The following is a 25,533-nucleotide window of genomic DNA, read 5'->3' as shown; positions in this document are numbered from 1 at the left end:
AGTAACGACTTCTTTCACATCAATCTAATCTGGATCTGGACCTCGGCTCGTGAGCTTTCAACAACACCTTGATCTTTCGTCTTGATCGTTGGTCGGTCCACTGCCGACCAGCATAAGTGGAGATTGTATAGATCGATAGAACAGTCCCTCTTATTCAGAGTGTTGCATCCCGTAAACGTCTGGTTACGTTCCACTCTCTACACCACATACTCCCAAGTCACAACCGCCCAGCATGAAAGCGATCCAGGTCAAAGAATACGTGGGCGTGAGTAACATCCCAATGATTGACTGGACCATACACCGTAGAGACAAGTATACTGACAATCACCCCCAGGGCCCCCTCGAACTCAACGTAACCACCCTCGCCGCCCCCCAACCCACCCCCGACCAATACACCCTCGACGTCCACGCAACCTCGACCAACTTCTTCGACCTCCTCCAAATAGCCGGCAAATACCAATACCAGCCGCCCCTCCCCTGGACCGCCGGCCACGAATTCGCCGGCATCATCACCGCCGTTCCCACTTCCCCTCCCAACGGCAAAGCGAAATTCCGCGTCGGCGACCGCGTCTTCGGCGCTGCTCAAGGCGGGTATGCGCAGCAGGTCGTTACGACAGAGGCGAGTCTGCGCCCGGTACCGGAGGCGAATAGCTTGTTCGAAGCAGCGGGCTTCTTCACCACGATGCCAACCTCTTACGCCGCGCTCGTAACACGCGCGCAGATAAAAGCCGGCGAGTGGGTTCTCGTGCACGCTGCAGCCGGCGGCGTAGGCCTAGCCGCCGTCCAAATCGCCAAAGCCTTCGGCGCAAAAGTCATCGCGACCGCCGGCACACAGCACAAACTCGACGTCGCGAAAGCCTTCGGCGCGGACCACGGCATCAACTACCGCGACGCCGACTGGCCGGACCAAGTGCGCAAACTCACTCCCAACAGCAAGGGGGTAGATATAGTCTACGACCCCGTGGGCCTGATCGACAAGAGCATGAAATGCATCGGCTGGTGCGGGCGGCTCGTCGTGATCGGCTTCGTCGGCGGGACCATCGAGAGCATCCGCACGAACAAGATCCTGCTCAAGAACATCTCCGTCATGGGACTGCATTGGGGCGCGTATAGCAAGAACGAGCCCGAGGAGATTGAGCGCGTGTGGGAGGGCTTGTTTGAGCTGTTTAAGAGTAAGAAGATCCAGGGGACGAATTATACGGATAAGGAGTATGTGGGATTGGAGAGCGTGCCGGAGGCGTTGAGGGCGCTGGGGGCGAGGGAGACGTGGGGGAAGGTGGTGGTGAAGGTGCCGCAGGGGGGTGGGAGTAAGTTATGAGGTGCGAGAGTGACTTACAGATGCGATGTACATGCTATACAATTTACGATCTGGCAATGTCTTGATGGAACGGCGAACTCGCGGTCTACGCTGCCTCCATTTACTTCACATCCGATGTTAGCATGTCCGCCACGCGCATGATATGCCGTCTTCTTTGTTCTGCAGCCGAAATGGCTATCATATGCACTCTTTCAGCACCGGTCGAGCCCGCCTCTTAACAAAGCGACATCAAAGAAACAATGTCTCTTTGACCTCCAAGACCCAAGTCTCAGCCCTTCGCCCCTGCTTCGCTCTCCTCCAGTTCGCTAACCATACCAACGTGACACAGCCCAATCAAGCACGCATCAGACACTGCAGGACAGTAAAGTGAGACAGGAACACCCCACCGGGAAACAGAACCATGGAGCCCCTACTAACCCCAACAACAACCTACACCACCTCCCCCCGTAAGCAGGAACACGTCTCCACCGTCGACTCTGAGCCCACTGACAGCGACAAACAGACTCGCGCAGCCCCAGCCCCATTGCTCGTCCTCCCATCAACGACCTACACGCCCCCATCCCACAGACGCTCCCAATCCCACCCCGTCGAGCAGCTCCTCCAACCCACCACATACACCCCACCCACCCGCAAACGCCGCAGCGCCCCTGCACCCACAAATCCGAATAAGGTAATCTACTTCACCCCCCTCGCGACCAAAGGGAGTAAACTCGCGCTTAGTGAGCCCTTCGACCCTTTGCCCTCCCCAGCGGCTTCGCCGACGCCTACGAAGGAGTCCTTCAATCGGGCTGAAGTGGCGCGCAAGCGTCCCTGTCGTCGGGACTCTTTTCGGAAGGCGAGGGAGGGGATTGTGAGGTTGGGGCAGGGGCATTTGGAGAAGCTTGCGCGGGCTTTCGTGGAGGCGCCTGTGGTCAAAGAGGGGTTGTATCGGCCACTGTCGGGTGGGGCAGAAGCGCGGGAGGGAACGGGCGAGGCGGAGCAGCAGCAGCAGCAGATGAGGGTGCGGTTAAGAGGTATTGCGTTGACGGATTCGCAGAGACAGGGGGCGCCGGTCGTGTTCGCGACGGAACGGTATCGGGACAGTCCGAACGTGCTGAATGTGGGGGGCGAGAGCTTCTTGAACCAGCCGTATGGAATTGGGTATCCGTATGATTGCTGCGTTCATGTTGAGCGGAGCGGGCATGGCGCGGAGGAGAAGTGTAAGGTGTTGGCTTGTATCATTGATCCGGTGGTCGATAGGTGGACGGGGAATAAGATTTATGATCTTGTGGCGGAGGTGGATATTACGGAAGCCGTGATCTCTGTGGTGCTTGCGGAAATTGCGCAACAAGCCGGCATGAGCGATGTCAAGATCGAGGCTGGTGGGCCGGAAGAGGTCAAGTCGGTGGTCAGCAACGACAGCATCAACGCGATCGATTGGTGTGCTTTGGCTGACGATCTCCAGTCCGAGTATGAGCTCGATGCGCTCGTCGAGACCGCCAGCTCGCTTTTCTCGCTCCTGGACGCCACAAACTGCACCTCCCAGACGCTGGCGCTGCTCGCTGACCTCGAGCGCCTGAAGCGCAAGCACCAGGACTTCGTCGTCGTCTCAACCAAGCCGCACCCAACAAACCCTCAAGCTGCGCCAGCTCGAGCAGGCGTGCCGTGGATCTCCGAGCACTTCGAAACGAAGCTCCACAGTGAGCTGCCGGAAGAAGACAGGCGTGCTTTCAGGGCCAAGGTGGTTGTGATAGTTGCGCAGAGAGCTGCGGAGCGCAAGCCCTTCTCGACTGCTGTTGCATTGGCTGGGAAGGACGTCAAGGTGTTCTGTGCTCCGCTGGAAGCAGTGGATCGTTGGGCGGGAGACGCTTGGGTTTGCTTCGTCGGTGAGGCTGTGTAATTTGTGAATATCCCGGTATTTATTCGCGCGAAAGCAATCGCCTAGATCTTCAAGATGAGTCGTCAGAACTCAGTCCAGCGTGTTGATGTCCACCTCAGCACCATATTCTTGCACCACCCATGCGCAGAAATCTTCGAACTCCTTCGCCCATTCCCGCATTCGCTCTGCTCGTACACTTTTTCCATAAGCGCCATCTTTGATCTCCTGCTGCCATTCTTTCGAGGTGCAATCATCAAACGAGGCCCATCTGACGCTGTTCTCCGCCATACTTGCCAGCCCTTCCAGACCTAGGTTCTCCCATCCTTGCAATGCCTGCCAGAAGTCGTGAGTTAGGCCGCTGCTTCCTTGACCTAGTAGTGATGGGTCGTCGTTCGACAAACAGCAGGGCACTCCGCGGGCGAGTAATGCAGGCAGAGGATGCGACATGATACTGCTCGTCAGCCGCAAGACCTCGTTGCTGATCGGACAGCTCTCAATGAGGATCTTCTTGTCCTTGATCATCTCCACCAGCAATGGATGCTTGTAGAGCGAAAAGCCGTGACCGATCCTCCTCGTACCAAGCAAAACCGCATCGAAAATGTTCTCGTCCACTTCATCTCCGGATCCTAAAGTCTCGCCAGCGTGCATGTAAAAGGGAATGTCAACGCCCTCCTCCATGCACCGTTTCTTGAACCAGAAGATCTCCGGAACCAAGTCAGCCAGCGGGCGGCCTAGCTCTTCCTGTCCGACGAAATCGTAGCCGCAGATCAAATCAGGATACAGCTGTTTGAGGCGGATGCACTCCATCATATCTTCAACGATAGATCGACTGGGGAAGGCACGGAGAGCAGTCCAGATAAGTCGTGCACCCCAGAAACCTTTACCCTCCTCTGAGCTCTTGAAGGACTCAATTTCCTCTGCCATAGCCGCGATAGCGGCCTCTTGGCCCACCTCGGGTTCCTCGTGTCCTGTCTTGGTGAATGTAGAAGTAAAGTCTGAACGGATGTCGACCCAACGTACACCATCCTCGTGCAGCTGTGTTAGTATGTGCCGTATGAACTTGCGGAAGATAGGCTCATAGCGGAGTATCGAGTCCATGATTGGGAAAGATGTGGCGAAGTTGGCCCAGATCTCGCTCACCCCCAGATGGTGGCGTAGCGAGTATTCCGGATCGATCGTCACTCGTTGCTTGAGCATGGACATGAAACCATCCACGCCATGATGGGGGTACGCATATGCCGCCGGGATAACAGGTACCCACGTCCGAGGCTCATAAGCATCGGACCAGGGAGGAACAGCATCGTTTGACGCTTCTGGTACATAGCGGAACCTAAACTCCGCTTTCTCCTTCGCTGCATCGCCAGTCACGGGGCGGTCTGCGGAGATGCAAAATCCCTCGGTCGACAATGCTTCACGGAAGATGAATTCAAGGTCACCCATCGCGCCGAGATGGCAGTGCAGTAGAGCTCCCTTCGGCATCCGCTTCACGATCTTCCAGAGCTTACTCTTCTCCATGCGCTCCTTGGCGAGAGAGAACATCATGCCGGGATAGACCGCAACGCCATCCTGTGTGGCCAGGTTGTCTTCGTACTCGTGGTTCCAGAGGGTCTGATGCTCTTCGAAGCGGATGGCCGAGACGATCGCTGATGCCTCGGCGGCCATTGGGGAGAGCGTTGAGCGGAAGGCATGGTCGCTACGCTGTTCCTTCTCGCGGGCTATCAAAGCATCGCGGCCGTCCAGATACTTCGCGATAAACGGTTCAGCCAGATCTGGCACGCCTTGTTCTTCCAGCCAGGCGGCATCGTCGACAGCTTTTTGGTCAGGATCCGCCATACTGGTCATATACAAGAGCGAAACAGAAGGTGTAGGTGCGATCAGATCTCACTTCGTCCAATTAGAGTTTTCCCCGCCGCGGAACGGCCCTTGTCTAGCCGCTACCCCACGCTCCCGACCTCCGATGTCGAGCAGTTGATCAACGTCACTCGTCCCGATCGTCTCGTGAATGTATCAACAACGTCTACCTGTACAGCCTAGCGATTCTCAACCCAACACGGCTTCCTGAGAGTCTCCTACGATCCACACATACTCAGACCGCGTCTGTCTAATGAGGTGACGAGCATGGATGCGAGACCTGCAGTCCTGAGGCACCAGGGCATCCTCACTGCCCGATCACTCGCCTGCCTGGCTTCTCAAACTCGCGCGCAAAGACACCGATAACGCCCGACGTTTGCTGAACACCGCACAGCATTTGTATTGAAACGCGGCCATGGCTTGGTGGCAGAAGAAGCTGCTCCGCTACGCTTTGTCTCGGACTGGCCTTCTCGACGATCGTGCTATTGACCTGGACAATCTAGACATTACATTTGGCAGGAAGAATGTGGTAGAGTTGAAAGACGTTGGACTCAATATCAAGCACATCACCAAGCTTGCTCAGCTTCCGCCTGGGCTGCGAGTTGAGGCTGCCAGGATCCTGACGCTGCGGTTGACAGTGCCGGCGGACATCTACCAGTCCAGCATCGTTGCCGAGGCTGATGGTGTGGAGCTGAATGTGATTTTGGAAGAGAAGGATGTCGATCAAGAGAGTATCAAGAAGAAGAGAGGCAGCAGAGAAAGGTCTCCAACTACAGCAAGGAGTCCCGAGCACAGGAAGGTCCACAGGAGATTACGGTCGCCTCCGCCATACCATCATGCTGGATCAGACGAAATCGAAGAGGCGTATATCCCTACCACTAAACAGCTGGCAAAGTCATTCCTGCTCGACGAGCCGGCGCGAGAGAGGAGGCAGCTGGAAGCCTCAATAGCGCCCAACTCGCGAGGAATGGAAGAGTCGTTTGCAAGTGAGAGCAGTGACAGCGATACGGTTGGTACAGGCGGTGCTGTTGGTTTGCCAGGCTTCTTGGCTGGATTTCTCCAAGGCATTGTGGACCGACTGCAGGTCAGTGTTCGAAACGTTGTGGCGACGTTGGAGACCGACTCGGGTAGAGATGGAAGCAAGTCAACACCGATTGCTGTTCAACTGAAGGTGGGAGGCGCGGTCTTGGAGACCTCCACATCGTGGTCGAGCGATGATGGAAGACGTAGGGTCAATCTAAGCGATATCTCACTGGATCTACTTTCCGACGCAAGTACCTTCGACGAGCTGTCAGAGCTGGTCTCTCCGTCCTCGCCAGTGTTGAGTCGACGTTCTGGTCCAGGTTCACCACCCATGCGAGCGTCGCAGCGCGAGCCGGCGAGCGCGGAGTCCTCTCGCATCGACGTGCGAGGAGTGCCCACCAACGCAGATGACGCATCGGGAGCTTCTCCCAGATCACCTGAGATGATGAAGGCCTCGGTCGCCACGATTGACGAGGACCGCTTTGCGGATGCAGGAGACGGCTACGAGGACGAAGCACTTGCCAACACTTCGCAGTCGGAACTTGACATCAAGCCTGGAGATGACAACATCAGTTGGGGTTCACGAAGAAGCAAGAGCTCAGCACCTGCAGAGGATTTGTGGAAGTCCATGACATCTGATGACGATCTCCCAGATTCGCTTCTGCTTGAGCGCCCAGCCACACCTAGAGCCAGTACATCTCGCCATGTCAGTCCCAATATGTCGAGGACTCGTCGCAATGTCTCGCCATATTCTCGAAATCTGCAAAGTCCAAATTCTTGGCCGAACATGCCGGAGCAGAGTGAACGAAGACACCTGCATCCCAGCCCAGGCTCTTGGCCAACTCTGGACGAGAGCCAGCAAAGTATCTATCAGCCGCTCGAAGCAGGCAGTACAGCGCTTGTAGACGTTGAAGACGATGCTCCGCAGACAGAAAGAGAGAATCACCCTTTGCGTGCGGCAGTGTCCACGATCCAAGCGTCAGCCCCGGACAAGACAGTCGAAGACCTCACCGCATCTCGAATCTATTCGCATGAAGAGGCTCAGAGCATGTATATGAGTGCCATGTCGGAGGCCCCTTCTATGCACATTCCCGGTGGGTGGCATTCAGACGGTCCACCAAGCCAGATCTTACCCTACCGATATGGTGTGGAGGATGACCCTCCCACAAGCGCCAAACCATTACCGAGTGGTAGTCCTGTGAGGTCACAACAGCAACCATCTGCCTGGGGTGATGACCTCGCTTATGGTGAGAAGCCTTATCTTACACCGAAAGCACCTCTGTCCGGGAATGCGACACCTAGAGCTGCTTCGCCAGAGCCCTCGAAAGCAGCTGTAGATGGGTCGCCGCCTATTGCTCGGCGTACAGCGAAACAACTTGCTTACATTGATGCTATTGCCTTGCTTATTCCCCAAACCAACACGTCTGGCGAGGAGATAGAGCAGCAGGCTACACAACCAGACACCATATTCAGGAGTTCAATGGCCCACGACATGCCTGGGACGTTCTCCGCTTACTCGCAGATGGCCTCCTCACGAGGACAGCTGGACAGCTCGGTGCGGATCGCAAGACATGAAGAGCCAAGGCCACCGTCACCGATCGCTTCGGCCGTGGGCATCGAGATTGGCTCGGTCAACTGCCAGATAGATGTCCCATGTGGCAGGCTACTATATCGGCTCATAACTATACTTCAGACTGCCCTGGACAATAATGGCTCTCGGAAGCCGAACACAGCGACCGAGCGCGATCCAGACGCTCAGCCTGGTCAAATGCCCCTGAACTTGTCAGTTTCTCAACTTTCAGTCGCCCTCAAAGGTTCACTGAACGGCTCTATCCGGCCTAACGAAGATCGCGACAACAACGTCGACGGCGCAGTAACGTTGTCATGCAATGCGATCGACTTTACGGCTAGCCCCGGGGAGACCGAAGTCCGCGCAGGCACTGTGAAAGCCTTTGTTGGCCCGAGCTGTCTGCTCTCGTTTGACAGCAGTCTATATCAGAACAGCTCGATCGTCCTGAGTGACACAACTCCAGATGTCGCTGTCACGATTGGCCACAAGCAGACGGTAGCGGGACGGCCGATAACCGAGCTTGCAATCGAGACGCTACCCCTCAAGGTCTTGTTGGACTTACCTGTCATTGACGGAGCTTTCGAGGGCTTTGGGGGCCTCAGCGGCGTTCTGGAGCTCGGCAACTCTATGCTATCTGACAGCGGCTTTGGCAGCTCTCCACCATCTCCGCGAAAGGCCGCCAAAGGGGTCCGCTTCGAAGGGCAGGCAGAGTCGACTAAGCGTGGGCCTGAGTTGAAGGTCAACGCTCGCATTGGAGGTCTTCTTGCAAGTTTGCAAGGCAGCACATGCAATCTGGCTTTGCGTACGTCAACAGTGAAAGCAGTCTATCGTGAGACTGGTATCAAGGCCACTGTGGAGCAGATTCAGGCGTCTGGGCCATATACGCAAGACAGTGAAGCTGCGCCGCTCACTGCTGATCTGAACACTCTGCGGTTGGAGTATCTTCTCTCACCTGAAGACAAGGACCTCGAGCGTCTGCTCTCGCTGTTGACACCGTCCAAGGACAAGTACGACACCGACGATGACATTCTTCTTGATACTCTGCTTCGCCAGCGGAGGAAGGCTGCAGTTGCGCGAGTCGCCGTTGGTGGTGTCAAAGTCAAGTGCACTGATTTAGCTTGTTTCGACACACTGACGAGCCTGGGCGCCGAGCTCAGCAGGCTCTCCGCTGTGGCGAAGTACCTGCCTGAGGACGATCGACCTGGTGTGTTGGCCTTGCTCCGTGTCAAAGACTGTGAAGCCAGAATACCCGTGAATGACCGCTTTGGAATGCTCCATGTAGGGCTCGCAGATCTGCACTGCGCACAAGTTGGTCTTCCAGCTTTACTGGCCTTATCGATCGGTACAGTCCAAGCGTCTCAGGCTGGAGAGGTCGAGCTGGTTCATCCGCTTGTCTCATCACAAGGTGTCGACAATCTTCCGATGGCTATGTTCAGAATGCTCGGCGATGAAGCTGAGCCGATAGCGAAGGTCAAGCTGTTCAACCTTGCGGTCGAGTATAGCGTGCCGGTGCTTCTTCAACTCACTGGTATGGATGTTCAGACTGGACCTGAGGAGGTCGTTTCGGAACTCGCAAAGTCTGTTGCCGATCTCGTACAGTCTGGAAGCAGAGAGCCTGCAGACGACATCGATCGATCTAGAACCGCGAAGAAGGCTGTCAAGCTGGACGTATTAGTGCACGAGTCAGCCGTAGGCCTTTCTCCTCAACACCTGTCGTCAAAGGCCTTGCTGGTGCTGAGCGATGCCAAGTTTGCGGCCACGGTACCGCCCGAAGAGACCTTCAAAGCTGCACTTGAACTTCGCAAAGTCGGATTGTTCCTTGCAGATTGCGCCACTGCGGACGACAGCGATGCGACCATCCACCCTCGAAGTGCGCCGAGTAACACGGCGGTCAAGACGCAGCTAACATCTGCTCTATCGAGACAAGGCTATGTGTCCGTTGGTTCGATGATGTCGGCGCAGATCGCAGCTTGTGTGGTCAGTAACAAAGGCAGCAATGCTAGCTCTGTCGACGTCGATGTCAAGAGTGACTTGCTGCTGTTAGAAACCTGCGCAGACTCGACACAGACTCTCATGGCGACAATGGGTGGCCTGTCGCCTCCCACACCTCCAAGCAAGCAGCCAAAGTATCTAACCGAACCCCTTCCGATTGAAGACATGATGGCTTCCTTCTCCGGCGACGCTTACTCCAAGCCACAGCAGCCTGCACATACCTTGTTCGATATGGAAGAGGAACCTGAGGACGAGACGGACATGATGTACGACATGCCACCTTTCGGCGAAGAAGAAGACGATGGTCTACTTGCTGAGTCTGAGATGGCATCCAGTCTTTACGGGCCAGTCAGCGGTATGCTCGGAGGTGTTGGCAGGCCTGAAGACGAGAACGATCCTGAGCATTTCCCAGAAACTGCTGAGAGCTTGTTGGAAGATGATCCTTTCGAGATGACGTTGTCTCCGAGTGACGCACCGCTCAGCGACGCAGCTTTGATCCGGGAACTCAGCAAGCAGTGCAAGTCTACCATCGCAGAAGACAACATCGACCTTGGGCTTTATGAGATCGAAGACCTTGGGTTTGATGCTCTTGGTGGGGACCAGTCTGTGCTTGGAACGAAACACAGATTCCATACACCAGCAACTAGCGGCAGGAGACCGCCGTCTGCCTCGTCGGAAAGCATCCTTCCTTTCAGGCTGCGTGTAAGAGATGTGCATGCAATCTGGAACATCTACGACGGATATGATTGGCAGCGGACGCGCGATGGCATTACGGAAGCGGTCGAACAGGTCGAACAGCGAGCGGAGCAGCGCCGGTCTAAACGGCGCCAGTCTCAGATGCAGAATGAGGAAGAGGAGTCTGTCATCGGTGACTTCTTGTTCAACTCCATCTACATTGGCGTCCCGAGCAATCAAGATGCCCAAGAGCTACGGCGGCAGATCAACCGCCACATTGACGACATGGCCAGCGAGACAGAAAGCGTACCGATGTCTGGCATGTCACGGCCGTCGACATATTCAGCTTCGGGCCGCACGAGGCCACGTCGACGATTGAAGCTGGAGAGAAGCAGAGCGCACAAGGCTGCCTTCGAGCTGAAGGGCGTCTCAGCTGATGTGCTCGTTTTCCCACCTGAGCGGGCGGATCTCGTGAGCTCAGTTGATGTCCGGATACGGGACGCTGAGATATTCGACAACGTGCCAACATCGACTTGGCGTAAGTTCTTGACGTCTTTGGAGCTTGGCCAGCACGGACGGGAGATGTCAAAGCCCATGCTTCATATCAATCTGTTGAATCTGCGAACGCTGGAAAGCTTTGCCGCATCAGAGCTTGCCATGCACGTCTCCGTACTGCCTCTCCGACTCCATGTTGACCAAGATGCTCTCGACTTTATCACTCGATTCTTCGAATTCAAGGATGAGAACGCGCCTCCGAGTGACTCTTCGGGAGACCAACCGTTCATCCAGCGCCTCGAAGTTGATACTGTGGACATGCGCCTGGACTATAAGCCAAAGAAGGTCGACTATGCTGGCCTACGGTCCGGACATACAAACGAGTTCATGAACTTCATCATCCTTGACGCCGCCGACATCCGTCTCAAGCATGCCATCATCTATGGCATCAAGGGCTTTGAGCCATTGCACAAGACTTTGAACGACATCTGGATGCCGGACGTCAAGCGCAACCAGCTTCCCACGGTCTTGGCCGGTCTGGCGCCGGTCAGAAGTCTGGTCAATATCGGTACTGGTGTTCGAGATGTCGTCGCGATACCTGTTCGCGAGTACAAGAAAGATGGGCGCATCGTACGAAGCATACAGAAAGGCGCCTTTCACTTTGGCAAGACTACTGCTTCCGAGCTCGCTCGTCTGGGAGCCAAAGTTGCCATTGGCACTCAGAACCTTCTGCAAGGCGCTGAAGGCTTGCTTGCGCCGCCTCCGTCATCTCCATCTGGACGCCCGGGTTCGGCGCGACGTTCACCTTCGGAGCAAGGTTGGCACGAAGCGGACGACGAAGACGAAGAGCCCGAACGCCGAGCGATCTCTGCGTACGCCAATCAGCCTTTGAGCGTTTTTGGAGGCCTGCGGTCGGCCAGAAGATACCTGGAGCATGACTTGTTGACCGCACGAGATGCATTGATTGCTGTCCAAGGCGAGGTCTTGGAGAGTGCGGGCCCAGGTTCTGCTGCTGGCGTGGTCGCCAGGCATGCTCCGACGGTCATTTTGCGACCCATCATCGGCACTTCACGTGCGGTGGGAACGGCTTTGATGGGTATTGGGAACGCTATCGATCGTGACAATGTCCGTAGGGTCGATGATGTGAGTAATTTTCGGTCTCTGGTACGGTTTTACTGGCTGACTCTTCACAGAAATACAAGAGGCGTTGAGATTTCACCTTTCACTCCGGGATCAAGCATTGGGTCCAGTGACCCAACGAATCGATGTCTTTCATGCGATCTTAAGCTCCATGAACAACGCAACAAGCACGCGCACGCAGAGGTTAGAGGTCGGATGCAAGGCAAGGCACTAGCAGCAAGCACTGAAACAGTGTTGCACGTAGCTGTGAAACCGAGTACTCACCAAGAGCCTACTTCGCCCATGCTCAGATATGACATGGCTGGAATCCGGCCAACATCTTCACTTTCTTGTCTTTCTATTGGACGACAGTCACGATCTCTGTCTGCATCTCAACTTTGAAAAGTATGGTCGGGTCAATGATGGTGGTATGTACACAAGATGTTTGAGTTTCGGATTACTTGGCTTCCTCAAGACCCATTGATGATGACTTCTGCCGCTTTCTCACTGATCATGTAGATCGGCACAGCAATATAGTAGCCAGGAATCTTTGGGAACACGCTGGCATCGACCACTCTGAGCCCTTCTACTCCTCGTACTTTGAAGTTACTGTCCAGCACGGCCATCGGATCGTCGTCTGCGCCAATCGAGCAGGTACACGAGGCGTGGTGGCCCCATGCCTCGTCTTTGATGAACTGTTTGACCTCCGCTTCGGTCGATACGTTGGTGCCGGGCCACACTTCGGAGAATTTGCCATCTGCGTCGAATCAGTCAATTAAGGAGTGACATGGTGCATAGATGCAATTCTGTCAACGTACCCAAGGGAACCTGGACGTCGTACATCTTTCGGGACAACTGAACAGCCTCGTAGATCGCTTGCAGATCATCACTATCGCCGACTTGCGGCGATGCGCTCGGATCGCCAAAGCTGTTGAACTCGATGGAAGGCCGTTGGCGAGGGTCCGTGGAAGCTAGCGTGACCTTCCCAGCAGTGTTGCGGGAGCGAGCCTTGAGTATGATCCAGGTCCAATGCTTCGCGTCCTTCAAGGCGTCATAGGAGTAGCCTGGGAAGTATCCTGCGGTTCTCCGTGTCAGCAAAGATCATTCCACACAGATCTGATGCTTGATGACAAACCTTTGAAGTAGGCCGGTGCTCCAGAGATCAGGAGATCTGGATCATCTGAAGACTCGTCTGAGCCAGCGGTGGAAGACTTTTTCGTGATGGCGATGGCAATGCCGTTTGTCGCATAAGTGCCTTTCTCCAATACCGTCAAGCCATTCTGCCATTTCTCAAGGCAGGGATCGGGCGTTTGGTAACCAAAAGTGCAATCCTTCGTGATGAAGAAGTCGGTTGGGTTGTCTGCGACTACGCCGACTTCGTACCTGTCCTGCAGGTTCGTCCCGACACCAGGTAGGTCTTTTACGACCTTGATACCGTGACTCCGCAGCTCCTTGGCTGGACCAATGCCAGACAACTTCAGCGATTTCGGCGTCTCGAAGGTGCCGCCAGAGATGATAACCTCCTTTGCCGCATTAACAGCACCTTTCCTAGCAGGCTTCCCACCATCGTAACGAGAATCGGCGGCATACAAGCTTTGGCCCTGCAAGAAGTCGACCCCGATAGCTCTCGGTGTGCCTTTTTTGCTCCTGTCGAAGCGGATCTTGGTCACAAAGGTCTTGAGCGCAACGTCGAGATGGTATCTTCGGCTGCCGTCTGAGTTCTCTGCGTTGGCAACGGACATGATGAAGTCGCGAGGTCCATTTCGCTTGAGAGTCTCAGCATCAACTGCGATGGGTACTACGCACGCTCTGGATCAGCCCGTTTCTCCAAATCCAAGGTTTTCACGCCCACCTTGGTAGAGGCCCTCGATTCTGTCCCGGCCCGGCAGGCCTGAGTTGAGGTCTTTGATTAAGACGCCTGCAAGACCAGTCACGGTCGTGATGATGGATGTGAGAATGCTCTGCCCGACATTTTCGTCAGTTACGGCGTTTAATCTTTGATAGCTGAAGTTGCTCGTAAAATACCAACCTTTCCCATAGCTGTGGCTGCCGACAGAATGAGACTCAACAGCTTCTGATCTTCAACAACAAGGCTCAAGCTCGTAAGACTGGTCTTGTACCATCCATTGAAGCCATGTCCGACCGCTGTGTTTGGAAGATATTCGCACTTTTCCAGCTTCTCAAAGTACTTTCTCATGTTGGACGGCTACAAAAAAAGATTAGCAACGCACACTTCTATCGCAGGAGAACCCCAAAAAGTCATTGGCATACCTCCCAGGACTCATCACCTGTCAGACTTTGGAGGTTGGACCAGTCTGAGTCAAAGGGATACAATGAAATCATAGCATTGTGCGCAGAACACCCTCCCAAAGTCCCTGCTCTAGGGTACCAGATCCCCAGCGGCTCAGCTCCAGACGGTGGGCTGAGGCCAACGTATAGGCTGCCGTCCGACTGTCGGTAGGTCATCTTCGAGTCTCGCTTCTGTTGTTCGAGGTCGGAGTAGTGCTGGACGTAGTAGCTCCAGGACTGTGGTTCATACTCGGTGGACTGCAGCATGAGAGCAGGGACTTCGGTCGTGATCTCGTTGCCTTCGTCGGTGCCAGCATCTATTAGGAGGACCTTGTGGCCCGCAAGCGCGAGCCTGGATGCAAGAGGACCGCCACTGAAGGCTCCGACGTCAGCAATTCTGGTCTGAGTAGTAAAATTGAGGAGAAGTGCTCACCCAGGTCCCGACCCAACAACCACATAGTCATACTTGACACTGCTGTCATAGCCGTGAACGATGGTCTCGCCTTGAGGAGCCCGACGTTCCTTCTCATTGCTTAATATCGTAAGCTTTTGCTGCATCCAATTATGTATGCTTCAACTTACATTACTGCTGTACTTGTCAGCGTCAAAAGCCCGAAGAGGCCAAGGCAGTTTTTCAAGAGCATTATCCGTGTGTGTAATGAGTGGAATGCCTTCAGGCCGAAAAGAATGGAATGATGCCTATGGTGTGAGACAAGCTGTGCCTCTTTCTGGCATTCAAGAACGCATCAGTACTGTGAAGAAAGCATCCTCACCTAATACATAGATGTCGGAGTCAGTAGTTGAAGCCAATGTAAGCCTGGGACCATCCGGCGTCGCCCAAAGGAGACGCTGAAGTGATGATGACCGCCTGCCGCCCATACTGTAGGGCCGATCTCCTAAACGAGATGAAGCGAACAGAAACTAGCTCCAGACGTGAGGACAGACCAAGACATGGGGGATTGCTGTAGTGTTGCTGCTACAGTAGTTCGGCGCTTCGACCTGCATCTCGTAGTCAATTCTTTGCGCGCAGTGCGAGGCTACGTTGTCGTTGAGATAATGATGGGTTCTCCGAAGTGGAGGTCACTGTCGTGAGCTGGTCTGCCCTTGTTGCCTATGGACCACGCTCGTTCCGCGACTGCCATTCGAGGTCATGGCCGAGGTCTCGAGCATCCTTCCAGAGGTAGTCTGTAGGCAGTAAGGCAGCCTACTTGCGATACGGCAACCCTCTGGTCTGTCTTACGTTTTGTATTGATATGCTGCTCGTATGCGGGCGAAAGGTCCCCCAAGTCTCTGGCCTGGACTGCCTTGGAGCTTCCCGCGTAACATTGCCAGCAAGGGCTCTCTTCGTGGCCTCAGAGGTCTTGATTCCCGGAAGAGCACAGCACGCTGTCGGCAGTGTGTCGATCGTTGATCCCGGTGCAAGGAGCAGGAGAAGGACGGGGGCTCGCTTGACTCATTGAAGCAGGGCCCTCCTGGCGTGTCTCGGACGTCGATCCTGGCCGGTGCTCAAGTCAAGCATCTCCGACCGTTAGGATCCGGGGGAGCAACGGTGGCGCTGGGGTCTGCAGTAGTGCCAATTAGATTGTCTCACAACCATGGAGCTGGGTCTCTTTTCCCAACCGAGCGGTAATAGTACCAAAAGGGAAGGCGATTGAGTAAGGGCTCGACTCATACATCATGGTGAGACAGTAGGGCTCCGTGCGGTACGAAGGTACGGAGACAACACAGCGGCAAACGGTTGTATGTGTACGGACAGAGCGACGAAAACCTGGTGAACACGGCGGTTTGAAGGTCATGTAAACTATTGCTCAGCGAGTCACGATGTTAACAAACGTTTTCGCTTGGGTATCCATTCGTCCTGCTCTTTCAACACTTGAGCGAGTTAACCTGGCCTGTGGGTCTCCAGCAGGCCTACAATGGCCAATTATCAACCGGCCGCTGCCTATCCCACTGCATATCGACCTCAGTATTCACCTCCACAAGCGGATAGAAGTTCTTATCATCCTTGAAAACATCCCGTGATCCCTTCGACCCGCGCGACTGTCGAGAATAAGACAAGCCACTCTGTCCTGGAGTGGGCGGCCCGGGCGAGAGCCCGCGCGTGCTGTCGCCCATTGCCTTTGGAAAGATATGTCGGAGAAGTGCTCGTAGAGCAGGCATGCAGGCGCAGATGATAGCCAAATCCGTCTCGATTGTTGACCAATATCCGACTGAGGTGTAGGTCCATGTGAAGTTCGAGGTTGCGCCGAATTGAACAAGGACTTGCATACGGATGATGCTGATGGCCTGCAAGTAATTAGAGCAATCGGAGAAGCGGTTTTTGCTGGGGAAGAGCTGACCGTGACAATGAAGCCAATCCCGAACATGCTGAACAGAAGCATCTTCTTCCGCCGGTTCAACGCCAGTTGTCTTACTAGCGGAATAGGCAGAGAAAGTACCACGATGTCGAGAACAATATTCAAGCCAGCAGAGGCCCACACTTGAGCATTGATGTTATTGCAGCTTCCAGGATGTTCCCTGTCCCAATGCTCCCAAGCAAGGTGTATAGGTCTGCACTGAAAGACCGACACCAGGAGGAAAGCGATCGCATAGCCAACGCAACAGGCCATTGTGATGTACGCCGAAATGCGAAACCAAGATTGCGGGAAGACGCGGAGGTAGAAGAGCAGCATGGAGACCTTGACGAGAGGAAGCGACGTGAGGTAGAGATCTTCATCGAAGTAGTAGATCTTCAGAATGTGGGTGATGTTCTCGAAAGGCAGCGTCCATATGTCTTTTCCGAGTCCCAGATCGGCCACTATGCGCCTTGTTAAACGTCTATCGTAAGACAGCCTTTGTGAGAAGGGACTTACAAACAACAGACAAAACGGACAACGGAATGACCTCGAGAACAGCAACGGTCATCACAACGTCGTCCAATCCAGGCGAGCCACCAAACCATGGTGTTCTTGAGATCATTCGCAAGATGTAGGCAAGTACGGCAAGAACACCGCCAATGGCCCCGGTGTAGGAAACCGTTTGGGTACGGTCACGGATTGGTCGCTGACATAGTGTTTCTGTTGTGTTCTTCGTCGCTATAAAAGAGTCAGTGAAACGAGCATCGAGACAGCATAGGTCGGGCATGATACTGACTGAGCGACTCTCTTATCGTGCAACTCGCCGCAACGCATGCTTCCACTTCCGCGGTGATTGTGTTGTTCGAGCAGCTGCATGCAAGATCGTCGACCCGGCATGGCGACGCAGCAATCGATTGTAACAGGCATTCACGCTGCGTAAGGTCAGTCCATAGCAAGATACCATCGGCCCTATCCACTCACTCCACACGTTGGCATGCTTTTGAGCAAAGCCTCGGCGGCTTTCATAGCGGCCTGCTGTTCCTGTTGCTCGGGACTGAGGGCTTCCGCCGCGAGCGTGGGATGACTTGCCGTAAGCACGGCACACCATATTGTCATTCGCATAACAGACTTCATGGTGATCCAACGTCGTGGTGTTGCTGAAGCCAGTCAAGAACCACTCCGGTCTGCTGGCCGCGATGGGCGACAAAGTTTGAAGGACAACGGCCTGGTGGAGGGGGCGACGTACTCAATACAACTGCCCTCAACCTTCCTTGACCTCCAAGCAAAGACAGCAGAAACCAACCTCCACCTTTCTCTCACTGCGGTGCCCTGCGTGCTCCACCAACCAATATTTTCGGATGCATCCGATGGTGAGTGACTCGCGTGGCTTTCGCATTCTGGCCTTAGCTGACATTGTCAGTCTGGGGCCGTTTGTCGGCAATTTCTCGATTGAGATGGTTAAAAGAGCTGACAACTCGTCAAGCAGACCTGAGACAGCGGATGGGGCCCCCCGGCTCCGCGGTGAGCTCGAGTCTGAAAGTGACGGAGTGTTCACCGATGAGTGAGACAGCCATTGAGTCGGAACTGAAGGATCGTATGTAGTCGGGGGGTGCTGGTGTTGGATAGCCGTTGGACAGCCGTTGGTAGTCTGGTGGGTCTGGTGGTTAAAGAGCTGTCACAGGGATCGTTTCTTAGTGTGCAGGGGTCCTGCAGTAGTCTGGAGCTGGTTTCAGGCACATCTCCAAGGGTCCCTTGTAGTCAATGTTAGCACAACTAGGCCACTGACGATGCTGGTTCCGTTCGCTCGGTTGAGTGGAAAGAGTACGATCGACGGATCGACGGATGATTGTTATAGGCGTGCTGCATCGATGGCAGAGTGCGTAGTGCCCGTATGTTGTAGAGACGAACCAGGTAGATATTCTCCGGCATCGTGTGAACTGCCGCTCGTAGCGACACCAACTCCATTCACTCATTCGGCCGCATTCTCTGTCATGCGAGTACGTTCGTTCTTTGTACCTGCTTTCCTGATTGCAGCGAGCATTGCATTTCCGGCACACCACATCCAGGAAATCAGCGCCGGTCAGGATGGATTACTTGGTGGACTACTGGGTGGACTGCTCAACGCCGGATCCGATGTCGTGGAGGGTATTGCACAGAAGCTGCAGTCGACTTTGAACGCACTTGGCCCGCTCGACACCTCGAAGCCCATCAATGTGCATGGTGTTCATGCGTTCCATCCACCTACCGAGACTGATCAGCGTGGGCCATGCCCAGGACTCAATGCCCTCGCGAACGTAGGTCTAATCAACGAAGCATGTCCGAAGTCTGGCTCTCACTGACCCTCCGCCTTTGTGTTCTGCAGCATGGATACATCAGTCGTGATGGCATCGTCTCCCTCCTCGAAGTCGTTCCTGCCATCAATCGAGTGTACGGAATGAGTCTCGATCTCGCGCTCGCCCTTGGAGTAATGGGCGTCGTTTGGACCGGCAACTCCATCTCCCTCGACCCGTCCTTCTCCATTGGCGGCAACGACACAGCGGTCTCCAATGCCCTTGGGAACCTGCAAGGCGTTCTCGGAACTCCCCAAGGCATAGACTACTCCCACAACTTCATCGAAGCCGATTCCTCTCCCACCCGAAACGACCTCTACCTCACCGGCAACGCCTGGACCATGAATATGTCCCGTTTCCAGGAGCTATACGACTCTGTGCCCGCGCGACAAAATTTCAATTTCGACGTAATGGCCAAATGGGCCTCGAAGCGGTTCCATGATTCTGTGGAGACGAATCCGTACTTCTATTACGGGCCGTTTACAGGGATGGTTGCAAGAAATGCCGGGTATCTATTCATCACCAGGTTGTTTGCCAGCTATGATCAGGGTAGCTCGGAGGGTGTTTTGAGTAAGCTGATTATGATTCTCGCCGGAACGAAGTGAGCTGAAGGCTGATGGTTGTAGCGCATGACACCCTGAAGAGCTTCTTCGGCGTGCGCGGAGACGGCTCGAATATGCGGTACAAAGAAGGCTGGGAGCGGATTCCGTCGAACTGGTATCGTAACCCGGTGGACTACGGCCTCACCCAGCTGAACCTTGACACGGTCCAATTGGTTTCAAAGTATCCTGAGCTTGGTGTAAGTATTCAGAGCTTCCAGCTCCGCTGAGAGCATTCCTCTTGAGCTGACACGCGCGCAGAACATCGGTGGAAATACCGGCAGCACCGACTCCTTCACCGGCGTCGACATGGACGACGTGCTAGGAGGTGTGCTGAACGCCGACCAGCTCCTGGAAGACAACAGTCTCATGTGCTTCGCGTTGGAAGTCGTCAAGCTGGCGTCGCCGAATTATCTAAACAACCTGTACTCAACGTTAGCAGAGCCCCTCGAGCTCATCAAGAACTCGCTGGCGACCCCGTTACTCAGTCTGAGCTGCCCGGAGTGGAGGGACCTAACCATGGGTGGTAAGCCGCTGTTGGCGGCTTTGGAAAATGAGTTTCCCGGAGCGCAACAATCCTTGAGGGCGCTGTAGTAAGCCTCGGGGAAAGCCTCAGTATGGGTGTCATGTAGATAAAGAGAGGCCTGCGAGCTGGCAGTGTAATTAAAATACATACCATAAGTTTTTGCACCTGTCTGCCATAGCGGCCAACAACTCGAGCCGGCGATGTTACAGTTCCCCACGATCAGCCTATTGGATCTTGTGCCAGCCCCCACGTGGCCATGATCCATTCAGCAAAAACCCAGGTCTCTTAACCCACACTTCGCCAGCAAATTCTGACGCAGAGGACTCGAACACAGCATCCATCCTCTCCAGCTCAATACCTTTCGTCTCCCGAACGAATAGCCAGCAGAGGATCCAAGCCACGACATTCAGCGCAGCGTACAGGGCAAAACTGCCCTGCCTTCCAAGTCCGGCCAAGAGCATCGGGAAAGTAAGACTGAGAACCGTGGCCCAAAGGTTGGCTGTAGATATTGCAAGGCTCATGCCCACCTCGCGGACGTTGGGGGGTAGACTTCAGCGGAGTAGGCAACAGGGACCAGGCCAACTCCTGGGCTGTACAAGGCGCAGAAGAGGTAGATCAGACCTGCCAGTAGGACCAGCTGTGCCTTGCCGTGCGAGAGCCCAAAAGTCAGGCTGGCGAGAGCCATCGTTACTGCCATCGGTGGCAATGTCCACAGCAGAAGTCTCCGGCGTCCAAAGGCGTCCATGGTCCAGATGGCTGGGAATGCGCCTAAAAAGTTGACGATACCGAAGACGACGGAGGCCCAAAGAGCTGCAGCAGCTGGGAAGCCAGAACTCAAGAATATGGTCGAGGAGTAGAATGCAATGATGTTGATGCCGCAGAGTTGTTGAGTGATCATGACGATGTATGAGGCATAGACGGCGTGTCTATTCCTCGGCACTGTGAGAAGCGAGGCCAACTTTGAAGCAAAGGTGGCAGGCTCAGACTCTTGGATTGGGTCAGCAATGTCACTGCATCTGATCAAGGCCCACAATGCATGTTCGCCTGTGAAAAGAAAGCTTACCATCTGCGGAGACCTTCGTCTGCTCCCGCTTAGCAACATAGTGTGCGTACAGCTCACAGGCCGCCTGAAGCTTGGTGTTGCGTAACTTCGTGAGAGCAGCAAAGGCTTTACCATAGTGCGCGCGATTGATGTACCAAGACGGTGATTCTGGACAGACGAAGATGAGCACGAGCAACGGTACGGTCGGAATGGCAGGCGCAGCCAGCTGCAGCCGCCATACCACGTCCGCGGCATGACCATTGAGCAGGGCATTAGCGAGACAACCGAGAAAGATGCCGAAAGCCGTGAACATCTGCCAGCTCACCCCAAGCCCGCCTCGAATCGATGCTGGTGCAGACTCGCCGGCCAGGACCGCAACAGTACTTGCGTTTAGTCCGAGTCCAATGCCCAGTACGACGCGAGCGACGAGAAGGACGGGCCATGATCCACTGAGCGCTGACGAGGCGTTACCAATAAAGCAGAGCAACGTCGCCACAAAGATTGCTCCCCGAGGGCCAATGCGGTCATTGACCGGTTGAGCCATCCATGAGCCAATTAGTGACTGGGCGAGGAACAGACCACAGTTGATGAGGCCGAGCTGGGCAGGATCGACATGTAGTGCCTACTCCGAAGAACAAGGAGAAGGTGTCAGTGGTGCGGAAACAAGCAACGATGTTCCGCCTCTCCTACCTCCTTTACGAACAGGTTCGCGCCGTTCATGCTGGTCCTGTCTTACGTTAGACGAGCGTGACTGTAGGAGCGCGGGACATGAGAGTGATTGTACTCACTGCCCGAATCCCTGCTCTACCGCACCTAGCGAGCAGCAGAACATTACAAAGTACAGCATCTTCGGCTGATGCCATTTGTGACTACGTTCGCGCCGCCATGCGGCCAAGTCTGCGACCGCAAGCCCGTCAACGTCGGCATCGTCATCTACACCACCACCATGTTGGAGTAGTATCGCCGCCTTCCACAACACGTCTAGCTCGTCAGTGAGATGGTACTCTGCCGCAAAAGCCTCGACTCCACCGACAGCGTCGTCGCCGTCTCCGCCGTGCAGGGGGTCAATTTCGAGGAATTCAGCAGCATCTTCGGAGGTCCTGAGCTCGACGTCGGCATCGTGTCCAGACTTTGACATTGTGGGTCGGTGGACCGCGGCAGATGCGTGTGGTTGACACAGGGTGAATGGGAGTGGAGCCAAGCTTTAATGGCGCGATACACTAGAGCAAATAAAGCCTAAATTGGACTTCGCGCAATCGCGGCGCAACGTCGTTGAGGCTCGTCATAATTTGGACCCATTGAAGAATATATTTTACTCACTCCTCTCACCTCTTGAAATCATGCATCATCAACTATCGCCAACTCTTGGTCGCTCTTGTACAGGAGGCAATCCAACCGCCTGGGGATATAGGCCAAGATGGACCAGCAACAGCCAGCCATAAAGGCACACTTTGACAGCCCCGAAGTCAACAACCGTAACGCATACCATGATGAGGAACTCTCACAGGACGAGGTCGCACGAATGCGGAAGATCTACCATCGCCTCGATCGCCGCATCATCCCACCCTTCTGGGTCCTTTACTTCCTGTGCTCGGCTGTCAGATCAACCGTGGGCCTGGCACAAACCATGAACACATTCGAAGGCCACGACCTGTCGACTTACCTAAACATCACATCTCGTCAGGTCTCAACTGGCTTAGCCTTGTTCTATGCTAGCTACGTCGTCCTGGAGATACCGTCAAACCTGGCTATGAGCAAGCTCTCTCCGTCCATCTGGCTGGCTAGAATCGTCATCAGCGTGGGGATCATCGGCACTGCGATGGTGGGCATGAAAAGTGCCGCCAGCTTCTATGTCCTGAGACTGTTGCTGGGTGCTGTGGAGGCAGGCATGTGGCCGGGCATGTCGCTCTTCCTCACATTATTTTACCCGCCACAGCGCATGGCGAAACGGGTGGGCTACTATTTCACCGCATCGCAAGTCTCTGCTGCAGTGGTTGGCTTGGTCAGTGCCGGGTTCCAGAAGATGGACGGCGATGGTGGTCTCGTGGGCTTCCAGTGGATGTTCCTCATCTGGGGCCTCGTCACTCTTGTGATTGGCTTTACCCTCATTTGGTGGCTTCCAGACCGTCCACTACCACCAGGCGAAACTCGACACCGCAGCAAATGGACTTCTTGGCTTCCCACAACAAAACCTGCTCTGACTGGAGAAGATGCCACACTCCACTATAAAGACCTCAGCCAAGCATACCACAACTCAACCTGGACTTTGAAGGATCTCTGGAAAGTCCTGCTAGACTGGCGACTATGGCCGCTGATCATCATGTATTTCGGCGTAGTCGGTGTCGGCAACGGAGTGCAAAGCTATGGCACGGTGATTTTGAGCGCCATCAACCCTTCGTTCAGCGGCGTGACGTTGAGCTTGCTGTATGCACCGATCTGGATTTGCGATCTCATCGGCATATTGACGGTTACGCCGATCAGTGACCACTTTCACAAGCATAGAGCGCTCTTCTTCACGGTGCCTACTGCGCTGCAGATAGTGGGTTTGCTTGTAGCGACCTACGCCGGTGACACCATGTCTGCGCACTGGGGTCGATATGTTGGACTTCTCATCGTTGGCTTTGGGCTGGGTCCGACGGTTCCTATCACCATGACCTGGACGGCCGAGATCTTTCAGGCCCGACATGGTGAGGTTGGTGTAGCAGCCGCTGCCGCTGCAGTGTCCGGTCTGGGCAATTGCGGCAGCATTCTGACAAATTACGCCTTGTTCTCGGGCTGGCCATCGGACGAGAACAGCAGCCCGGTGTTTCTGGGCTCCAACTGGGTTATGATCGGGATTCTGATTGTTAGTATTCTTGCGAGCTGGGTGATGACATTTGCTTTGCGATTCGCGAAGTCAAGGCAGTCTCTCTAGACTCCCACCATCAGTGCACAATATCTAATCGAAACAATGTCCATCGCAATGTCACAATAACTTCTATTCGTAAAGCTTTGCCGAACTGCTACCTCAAGGTATCTTACAGTTTTAATGATGATGAAGCATCCCCGCACCTCCTCCACGGAACTGCGGGCACAAGGAAGATGAACGACAAAGACAGACTACAATAAAATATCTCTCTCCCCCAGTATCTCAATCGCAAGAGAATTGAACAACAGTCACAATGTCAACACCATTTGGCCTCGACGTCGTCAATCAAGCCCCACAAGTAAGATCCCTGCCATCGATGTGCCATGAACAAACACACTGCTAATCGCAACAGGGCACCAAACTATGGGTATGCATCCACATCTTCCCAATCCACCGTCTCGCACAACGCTGATCTCGAAAGCTCCTCCACTGCGGTAACATCGAAGCAGACGAGGGCTGGTTCATGAGAGGCGGTGGTACTTCGACTGCTTCCAATCCCAACCCCGGCGTTACTCGACGAAAGGGTGTTATCATTTCGGTCTTGATCGAGCATCCGACTGAGGGTTTGTTGCTCTTCGAGACTGGTGGCGGCGAAAACTATCCAGAGGTTTGGGGGGTGAGTAGTCCTTCTTTGGGATCGTCGATAGAGGCTGATCTATTGTTTGGAATAGGCGCCGTTGAATGACATCTTCGTAAGTCCGGAAATGCTCTCCCTGCAAATAGACATGGTTCATTGTCCTGGTGCACTGACAGGCTTCTCTTCCTAGGCGAGGGTGGATTATACATCCGACCACGAGCTCACTGAGCAAATCAAGAAGACTGGCCATGATATCAAAGACATCAAGGCCGTAATAATGGGCCACTTGCACCTCGACCATGCAGGTGGTCTCGAGAACTTCAAGGGGACCACTGTGCCGATCTGTACATCTGATGCCCACAGTCTTCACCATGTTGGAAGCGGAGCTGACCTCTTCTGTAGACTGCCACGAGAAGGAGATAAAGCACGCTTTCTACTCCGTCGCTACCAAGACTGATATCGGGGTCTACCTACCCAAGGACTTGGACATGAACCTCAACTGGAAAGCCTGGCACGGATCGTTCTTAGAGCTGGCGCCTGGGATTAATCTGCGACACTCGCCCGGTCATACACCCGGTCTTGCGATCATGCAGGTGAATCTGAAGGAGAGTGGGACGTGGATCTTCACCACTGAGTAAGTTCATTAGAGCTTTGTCTGAACACGGCCACTGATTCTCTGTTCTACTATTGCAGTCAGTACCACGTCAAGGAAAATTACGAGAGCGACGTACCGCAAGGATGGTTGGCTAGGGACCATGATGACTGGGTCCAAAGCAATCAAATGATCAAGGTGAGCTTCCGCAGAGGACTTCTCGAATGTAGCAAGGACAGTGCTGACTCCTCATCGCGTCACTCCAGGGCCTTGCAAAGGTATGTCCCCTCGAAATTCAAAGCGAATCAGTGTTGTCCGTCGGCTAACTCCCTCACAGCGCACGAACGCCACCGTCATCCTTGGTCACTGTGCGGACACTTTCTTCCAGTATAAGACTGCACCTTATGCATACAGCTGAGCTCCTTTGGCCGAT

The 25,533-nt window shown here is 54.6% G+C and overlaps 10 protein-coding genes across 10 annotated transcripts; 5 read left to right on the top strand and 5 right to left on the bottom strand.

The window, feature by feature from the left end:
• Positions 1–232: 232 nt before the first annotated feature.
• Positions 233–3,197, top strand: LTR77_010490 (uncharacterized protein; the record flags this gene model as incomplete). Its single annotated transcript, XM_064807709.1, has 3 exons — positions 233–1,307; positions 1,647–1,684; positions 1,773–3,197. The coding sequence occupies 3 exons, from the start codon at positions 233–235 to the stop codon at positions 3,195–3,197; spliced, it is 2,538 nt and encodes an 845-aa protein (XP_064654218.1).
• Positions 3,198–3,266: 69 nt separating this feature from the next.
• Positions 3,267–5,009, bottom strand: LTR77_010489 (uncharacterized protein; the record flags this gene model as incomplete). The annotated part of the gene is made up of 2 exons (XM_064807708.1): positions 3,267–4,148; positions 4,197–5,009. 2 exons carry the CDS (start codon positions 5,007–5,009, stop codon positions 3,267–3,269), a joined length of 1,695 nt encoding a protein of 564 aa, XP_064654217.1.
• Positions 5,010–5,442: 433 nt separating this feature from the next.
• Positions 5,443–11,993, top strand: ATG2 (autophagy- protein 2; the record flags this gene model as incomplete). Its single annotated transcript, XM_064807707.1, has 2 exons — positions 5,443–11,925; positions 11,976–11,993. 2 exons carry the CDS (start codon positions 5,443–5,445, stop codon positions 11,991–11,993), a joined length of 6,501 nt encoding a protein of 2,166 aa, XP_064654216.1.
• Positions 11,994–12,371: 378 nt separating this feature from the next.
• Positions 12,372–13,643, bottom strand: LTR77_010487 (uncharacterized protein; the record flags this gene model as incomplete). Its single annotated transcript, XM_064807706.1, has 3 exons — positions 12,372–12,658; positions 12,720–12,977; positions 13,037–13,643. 3 exons carry the CDS (start codon positions 13,641–13,643, stop codon positions 12,372–12,374), a joined length of 1,152 nt encoding a protein of 383 aa, XP_064654215.1.
• A 72-nt stretch (positions 13,644–13,715) lies between these two features.
• On the bottom strand, positions 13,716–14,748 carry LTR77_010486 (uncharacterized protein; the record flags this gene model as incomplete). Its single annotated transcript, XM_064807705.1, has 4 exons — positions 13,716–13,862; positions 13,931–14,107; positions 14,173–14,563; positions 14,624–14,748. The coding sequence occupies 4 exons, from the start codon at positions 14,746–14,748 to the stop codon at positions 13,716–13,718; spliced, it is 840 nt and encodes a 279-aa protein (XP_064654214.1).
• Positions 14,749–16,101: 1,353 nt separating this feature from the next.
• Positions 16,102–17,660, bottom strand: LTR77_010485 (uncharacterized protein; the record flags this gene model as incomplete). Its single annotated transcript, XM_064807704.1, has 5 exons — positions 16,102–16,476; positions 16,530–16,987; positions 17,043–17,264; positions 17,323–17,458; positions 17,508–17,660. 5 exons carry the CDS (start codon positions 17,658–17,660, stop codon positions 16,102–16,104), a joined length of 1,344 nt encoding a protein of 447 aa, XP_064654213.1.
• Positions 17,661–18,517: 857 nt separating this feature from the next.
• LTR77_010484 (uncharacterized protein) lies at positions 18,518–20,049 on the top strand (the record flags this gene model as incomplete). Its single annotated transcript, XM_064807703.1, has 4 exons — positions 18,518–18,820; positions 18,889–19,426; positions 19,483–19,655; positions 19,717–20,049. The coding sequence occupies 4 exons, from the start codon at positions 18,518–18,520 to the stop codon at positions 20,047–20,049; spliced, it is 1,347 nt and encodes a 448-aa protein (XP_064654212.1).
• A 449-nt stretch (positions 20,050–20,498) lies between these two features.
• LTR77_010483 (uncharacterized protein) lies at positions 20,499–22,161 on the bottom strand (the record flags this gene model as incomplete). The annotated part of the gene is given in 4 exon segments (XM_064807702.1): positions 20,499–21,025; positions 21,045–21,645; positions 21,714–21,750; positions 21,812–22,161. 4 exon segments carry the CDS (start codon positions 22,159–22,161, stop codon positions 20,499–20,501), a joined length of 1,515 nt encoding a protein of 504 aa, XP_064654211.1.
• Positions 22,162–22,440: 279 nt separating this feature from the next.
• Positions 22,441–23,937, top strand: LTR77_010482 (uncharacterized protein; the record flags this gene model as incomplete). Its single annotated transcript, XM_064807701.1, has 1 exon — positions 22,441–23,937. One exon carries the CDS (start codon positions 22,441–22,443, stop codon positions 23,935–23,937), a length of 1,497 nt encoding a protein of 498 aa, XP_064654210.1.
• A 247-nt stretch (positions 23,938–24,184) lies between these two features.
• Positions 24,185–25,518, top strand: LTR77_010481 (uncharacterized protein; the record flags this gene model as incomplete). Its single annotated transcript, XM_064807700.1, has 9 exons — positions 24,185–24,229; positions 24,284–24,298; positions 24,353–24,547; positions 24,603–24,623; positions 24,699–24,852; positions 24,911–25,142; positions 25,202–25,298; positions 25,367–25,378; positions 25,438–25,518. 9 exons carry the CDS (start codon positions 24,185–24,187, stop codon positions 25,516–25,518), a joined length of 852 nt encoding a protein of 283 aa, XP_064654209.1.
• Between the last annotated feature and the right edge of the window lie 15 nt (positions 25,519–25,533).

The sequence above is a fragment of the Saxophila tyrrhenica genome, assembly GCF_035928015.1.
Source record: "Saxophila tyrrhenica strain CCFEE 5935 chromosome Unknown scaffold_23, whole genome shotgun sequence".
Lineage (NCBI taxonomy): Eukaryota > Fungi > Ascomycota > Dothideomycetes > Mycosphaerellales > Extremaceae > Saxophila > Saxophila tyrrhenica.
This window is presented reverse-complemented; position numbering and strand designations above follow the sequence as displayed.